Here is a 6,993-nt window from a genome sequence, read left to right on the forward strand (position 1 = left end):
CTAAAAAAAATAGATTATGATATAGATATTTGTTTATGTATTTTTTTTTAAAATGCAAGTTTTTAAATTAAATATTATAAAATAAATAATGATAAAACATAAATTGTATCTTGAACTTTTTGTCAAACAACACATGATAGATTTTAGTTAGAGAAGGGCTATGTATTTGATAAGTTGATAACTCGTGTTTAGGAAGAAAAATTAGGGGTCGTTTGGTTCAAGGTGTTCAGGTATCAGGTATGAGTTTTCTACATTCCAAACCCATACCTGGTGTTTGGTTAAGAAAAAATCATTTTGAAACCCATTTCTCAAACCCACAAAATATGAGATTCTCATGCCCAAGTAGGGAGGTGAGTTTCAGCCTTTCAGGTATGGATATGAGGAATGAAAGTTTTTTTTTTGTATTTCTTCTATATTCATACATTACATATATATTTTTGATACAAGACTAAATCAACAACTCAAAGATACATAAAAAATATTAATTAAAATAATATTTTGAATTTATTAAAATTAATTATTTAAAAATATTTTAAATAAAAAATGTTCATTCTGACAAACAACCAAACACCTGATATCAAAAATGATACCTCAACCCCATAACATGCTAACCCGATTCCTTATTCCAGCCCCATACCGATTCTCGAACCAAACAACCCAATATATCATTTTTTGAAAATAAGATCCTAAATATTATTACAAAGAATAATGATTTTAATATTATTTTATAATCCAAAATGTTAGATAGCGTAACGTTCAACCTCTTTTATTTGTTAATGTCAGGTCGTCTAACATCTTAAAATTCCTGCACACTATTTCATGTAGCGTTTTTCTTTAAAACACCAAATCATGTTATACTTGATACTTGATAGTAATTTGGAGACCTACACAAAACTTGTTGTTTTAATTTAAAAATCAAAATATAGGTTATTCAACGTTAACAAGTGATATTTCAGATCATTCTTATATTTTGAGCATTTTTTTATAAAAATCATGACATATGAAGATTTTCTCAAAATTTGAAATTTATTGTGCATACTAAATTTTTTCTTATAAAATATCGAAATGGCAAGAATTTAGAGAATTTCTGCCTTTTTTAAGACATACAAGAACTTTGTTCCAAGAAAAAAAGACATACAAGAACTATAAAACTAAAAAGAACTCACAAACACAACGGGCTTGATCCAATCTCGCAACTGTAATACCAGGATGCTAAGCCACTTTGTTCTCCTTTCGCTTGCATTAATTTCAACAATCCGACTTGTTAATTCGCACGAAGAGAAAGGTGAGTGGAGCTGCAACTCACCCTCTCATATCCGAGTCAATGCCGAGTTCAGGCCCGGAATCGTCACTCTCGACGGCCATGCTGATGATTGGAAAACCATTGATGGCTATGAATTCTCTCTCTTAATTGCTGTTGACCCAGATGCTGAAAGTGAATATAGAGGTGGAAAAATGACTGTCAAGGTAAATTTCTTCACACTAAGTTTTTTTTTTTTTTTTTGTATTTATTCTGTGTATGAGGATTTTATTCTGTTACTTAATACTAGAGATATCATCACTTTTGAATTGTAATGATGTTAGTGTAATGCAAAATTTAATCACATTGTAGGAATTTGTGTGATTAGTGTTAGAATATAAGATCCTGGAAAGGGCCTTTCTCTAACACCTTGAGGTTTTAGAGTAACTGATTCCTTGACATGGTATCAGAGCTCAGGTTGGCAGAGGACTCAGGTTCGATCCCTGCCACCCCCAATATTCTCACAATTTATAGTGCCACGAATGGCAAATTAATGCTCCAAAGATGAGCGCCCGTGATCCACTCTTCGACCCATAAATGGGCTCTCGAGTGAGGGGGAATGTTAGAATATAAGATCCTGGAAAGGGCCTTTCTCTAACACCTTGAGGTTTTAGAGTAACTGGTTCCTTGACAATTAGAACATGTTTCTTTTTTCTAATTTTTTTAAACGAATTTTCTATGGTGTGCCCATGGGCACACAATAGTCACTAACTCCCATGAGAATAGTAGCTTTTGATTGGTGGATAGATAATAAATATTAATGGCCCCCTGCATTTACACCAAGTCCACCAATCAAATGAAACCATTTCTATGAGAGTTTGTGCTTATTGTGTGCCCTTGGGCACACATTAGAAAGACCGTTTTTTAAAACCTGGTTTGGAAAAGCTTGTACTTCGTTTGGGCCTGATATCGAAAATGGTTATCTTGATTTATATTTTCTTGTGTGGAAGTCCTTGCATGATGGTCATGATGTCTTCTTCCTGCTGCAAGTAGATGGAGAATATGTGTACTCTAAAGGGTATGTTCTTTTTTTTTTCCCTTCACAATTGTTTTGTAGAAATTGCCAGCATTGTTTATGTTATTTGTACTAGTTCTAAATATTTCTTTTTGGACTTGCCAGGAAAAACACTGAATGTCCCTCTGTAGCTCTTATGTTTCAGATCGGTGAAAATGCATCTTACCATAGAGTGAGTTGTCCAATTCAACAATCTGATCTTTGGCCTGAACCTGAAGTGTTAAACTGTAAATTTTTATGCACTTAGATTTGAAAGTGTTCTTTTTTAATTTCTGTCATAAGATGGGTGGATGTGGGGAAGGACCAGATACTTGCACCAGAAAGAATTGCCATGGGCATGAAGTAGATATCATGCATTTTTCATTAGGAACTGCTATACCAGGGCGACTCTATGGTGGCAATTTGGTGGACAATAGCCTTGGGTATGGAGGAGGGGACAGGTAATGCTAATATGCTATACAACTGGGTTTTATTCATTGAAGGATTGATGCAGATAATATTGGACTTTGTATTCAATTGTTGTCGTACGCTATTGTTTTCTTGAACAGGTCTGGCCATTTGGTTGATGTATATGCTTGGAACCCTCACTGCCGATATCTTGATGGTGCTGGTCCTTCAGGTACCCTGGGTGTATGCATTTAGTTGCTGTTTATATTTTTATCCACTTTTTTTATATTAAGTAAGGAGCTGCATTGTAACTAAGAAAGAAAAAATTGGGGATCCATGTAGTTGTGCAGCACTGGCAGATATTTTATATTGTGTATGATTGTTTGTGAACATTTTCTATTTTCTGTTCATGTTGTAGTTTCGATGTTTGCATGTTTATGCAGTGTATTCTTATATTCTCTCGGCTGATTGTAGTTCTGTGTGATTCAATCTATCCATCACACATATATTGAGGTTTAAGAAAAAAGACTGATAAATCCTAAGAAGCATATTTGAAAAGCTTCAAGTAGGGACCATCTTAAGTTTTATGTAGTTTCAGTATCACGCTGCTTGTATATTTCCTCCACTCCTCTGCCTATGTTTATGGCATAGCTACCATATTTACATTTAAACACTAGTTTTGAGAATGCTAAATGTAAATCATCTTTGTTATCTTATATATTTTCTTTAAATCAGGAAATGATTCTAGTGCACAGAATAACTGGAGTGGGGCATGGTGGCACAGTAGCTTAACTGTTCATTCAGGTAGCCTGTTATCTGTCCTTTTTTCAGCAATCTATAAAATCATTTCAGAACTAGTTGTCAGCCTCTTGAGTGTAAATTTGGGCTAAAAGTGCTGCATATTAATATAAAACAGTTATGTTAAATCATTATGATTAGTTTAAGGCGCGAAAAAGAATAGAAACCCGCTATCGCCTCTAAGTCTTTGTCTTGTCAAAGGTTATCTTCTCCAGAGTAGTATATCTGTAGTTACCTTTAGATCTTATAAATTAATGTACATATAATGTAAATGTATCAAAAATAAACTAGTCAGCTGTTTTTGATTGATCAGGTTGAATCATCAATCATATATTTATATGCTTTATTTCTCTTGTTGGAAATTTTGGTTGATTACTTGCAATTAGTTATTATCATTGATCTGACAGTGTAATCCTCATTGTACAGGAGTCACCGCTGAGATTAGGCAATTTAATATGTTTTTGACTTATATAACCTTTGGTAGTGTTGCGTATGTATTAAGATCTGCCACCGATCCTTTATAGAAATCTGGAGTTAGTTAAGATATATAAAGACAAATCCTTAGCATCACAGATATGTGTCTTCCCTTGGTAACGCAATTTTGATGAACTGCTGCTTGCCGTCAAATATAAAAACATATATCCTCCTATAATGTTACGTGCTAACCACTTAGTCTCCAAAAATATTTCTCCAACTTGATTGTCTGTTTTATTCTCCCCCTCAGTCATGTTCCTCGTATATTTTTTTGTCACACTTCGACTCCTTTCAGCTTATATGTGGTACGTCATACCTAGCAGGTTTTGTGGAGGAAGACAGCCCATATGCAGATGCAAATAAAAAGGGCACATATAATTTTGAATTTTCAAGGCCTTTGAGAACAATGGACCGCCTTCAACAGGTTAAGATATACTCTTTTATTTGATTAAGCTATCTTGGCATTGTTGTTGTATGTGAACCTATACCTTGTTTTTTGGCTTTTATGCATTCTACAATTCTACTCTTACAGTTAGCTTAAGAATAATATTGGGGTAATAATTTGTATGGCCTCAGATGATTGTCAGTTTCCGAAAATTCACACCAACTCTTGTACATGCATAAAAAAGTGCATTATAGGCAGATCTTTTTATATGCGGAAAAGGGTGGATGCGGGCTGTGTTTTCTGCCACTAATTGACAAAGAAAACATTCCATATCATGTTGCTTTGGCTAATATAACTGATGAATGACAATAATACCACCCATTGTTACGCCGTCTTAGACTGTTTTAACAACATGTACAGACGTGTAACAAAATAACTTCTGATTCAGTTGGCAACATTTTGTACTAATGCAGGATGCTCAGTTTGCAATTGGCAAGTCAACCAACTTCTCTGTAGCTTTCTGGTACCCAGAGAATAAGAAGCCGTGGCATGGATCGGGACACTACTCTATTAACTGTGACTGGATACCGCTGAATATAGTATCAGGCAAAACTGGTGCTCCCAAGGAAGCAGAAAGTAGTTCATGGAACACAGTCACGGTTTTGTCATTCCTCTTCTCTCTTGCTGCGTTTAGCACATCCATTTTTGTCGGATACCGAGCTGCTACTTCACCCAAGACTATTCCCTTCACACCCATGGAGACTCTGTAGGAGACATGACCGGAATTAAATTCAGTGCTCACTTTTAAGGTTGGTTATTCTGGAGTTCAATTGTGAATACATTCACTAGTAGATAATCTTTCCTAAGCATACGAGTAGAAAAGTGCAACATGGAAGTTGACTATGAAAGTTCTTCTGATTGACTTCTTACAGGTCGCGTAGATTATCGGCTATACTAATACATTGAAAACACAGAGAGAGATTTTACCCATGTAAGTGATAGTTATAGCAAAGTTTTCATGATCTATGGAACATATTTTTGTAACTAATTTATTGAAAAATGTTTTGTTGGCTTTATAGCACTCAGACCACCCAGGTATTATTGATGACACACATAAACCATCAAAGTTCAGATTTCCATATCTTCAATTCAGCCATTCATTTTAACAAAAATAAGCATCATAACCATTATCTAGCAAAAAAGAATCATAGGGTGCAACTCAGTTTCATCATTAAGTGATTGAATTCCAAATTTAAAAACAAAGCAATTCTGTAAAAGCTAGCAAACTATACTAAACACTGTTAAATTACAAAACGTTGAAAATATATTCTAATTAAAATTAGCTGTGAACTCTACATTGCAATCCACGGTGCCACCCACCATCTTCCCCATACCTGTATCCATGGAAATCAAAACCCCCATGTCATCACAGTTAGCCACCAACACACCTACTCTCAACTTGGTCTTCACTAAAGCTTCAAGCTTCACGTCGAACTTCACGACTCCATCCGTCATTATTTCATTGGCAACAATTTTTGTTACCGAATCATCAAGAAACTCCGAGGACCCAGAAAATTTTCCAACTAAGTGTGATTTCAAGCTTTCTGGACCCAATTCAAACGGCTGAAGATTTGTCATATAAGCAGGAACGTCGTGGTTTTTTAGCAGAAGGGAAACACTGGTGTGCTGGAAGGCGAAAATCATGCTGTCTCCATCGTTGAAGTTGGCAGCAACAAATTCAAAGTCCCAGTTACCATAAACCTGGTTGAATTGATCATGGTTGATCAAGAGTTCAAATATTCAATAAGTAATATTGTAAAATCACAACCAAAGTTCAAAACTGTAATGTCCAAAGTAGCATTACCTGGTTAGATGAGAAGTTGAATCCTGTGACGGAGAAAGAGTTGATTTTAATCTGCGGTAAGGAATGACCATCGTCTCTCGTCAACAACAATGCCGGAAAACACAGACTGATGGCACCTGTAACAGCAAGACCCACGACAAGAACTGTCAGGATCCCTGTCCAAATATCGGAGCAGGTCCCTGCCAAAACCTCCCCTTCGTACCTGTCTTCCGGGAGATTCTGGAACGTGTTGTACTTGTATATTGACGCTAAAGACATGATTGATCGATCACCCTGAAAATAGCTCAACAATCAGCTTGACATAATAAGAATATACAGAATTTGATCATTATTCATAGAATGATTATTATATTAAGACAAGATATGATATGTGTTAGAATTAAACCAGAATTCCAATATCTGAAGAAGGTCTTGTATATTTACTAGGAGTCCGAGTCCGAAACGATATATAGTACATTAGATGAATAGAATTTGCTCAGTAGAATTAACACAGTAGAAATCAAACCAGCAAACCTGCTCTAGCAAATAAAACTTATTATCATAACCTTCAACATAAAATAGGCCGCACTCATGCTCATAGCCACTCTTGCTAGGAAAATTAAGAACCGGAACACTGAATCACTGATCTAAACCATTGAATGAAAAAAGCATACAGTTTGTATAGCTCCGAGCGCTCGTTGTATGATCCGAACTCATATATTATGTTAAGATTTTGCGATAAAAACAAACAAGGCACTCGGAAAATAATGTTATTCTGTGATTTAAAAAAG

General features: G+C 35.3%; 2 protein-coding genes across 2 annotated transcripts; one reads left to right on the forward strand and one right to left on the reverse strand.

Moving 5' to 3' along the window:
- The first annotated feature begins 1,124 nt into the window (after positions 1–1,124).
- LOC108221048 (uncharacterized) lies at positions 1,125–5,490 on the forward strand. Its single transcript, XM_017394949.2, has 9 exons — positions 1,125–1,467; positions 2,251–2,318; positions 2,421–2,487; positions 2,598–2,755; positions 2,864–2,934; positions 3,438–3,506; positions 4,298–4,398; positions 4,833–5,168; positions 5,292–5,490. The coding sequence occupies exons 1-8, from the start codon at positions 1,210–1,212 to the stop codon at positions 5,127–5,129; spliced, it is 1,089 nt and encodes a 362-aa protein (XP_017250438.1). The 5' UTR covers positions 1,125–1,209; the 3' UTR covers positions 5,130–5,168; positions 5,292–5,490.
- A 136-nt stretch (positions 5,491–5,626) lies between these two features.
- On the reverse strand, positions 5,627–6,628 carry LOC108222637 (uncharacterized). Its single transcript, XM_017396526.2, has 2 exons — positions 6,224–6,628; positions 5,627–6,120 (listed from the first exon to the last, which is right to left on the reverse strand). The coding sequence occupies exons 1-2, from the start codon at positions 6,479–6,481 to the stop codon at positions 5,689–5,691; spliced, it is 690 nt and encodes a 229-aa protein (XP_017252015.1). The 5' UTR covers positions 6,482–6,628; the 3' UTR covers positions 5,627–5,688.
- Positions 6,629–6,993: the final 365 nt, after the last annotated feature.

This window comes from Daucus carota, chromosome 5 (assembly GCF_001625215.2).
Source record: "Daucus carota subsp. sativus chromosome 5, DH1 v3.0, whole genome shotgun sequence".
Classification (NCBI taxonomy): Eukaryota; Viridiplantae; Streptophyta; class Magnoliopsida; order Apiales; family Apiaceae; genus Daucus; species Daucus carota.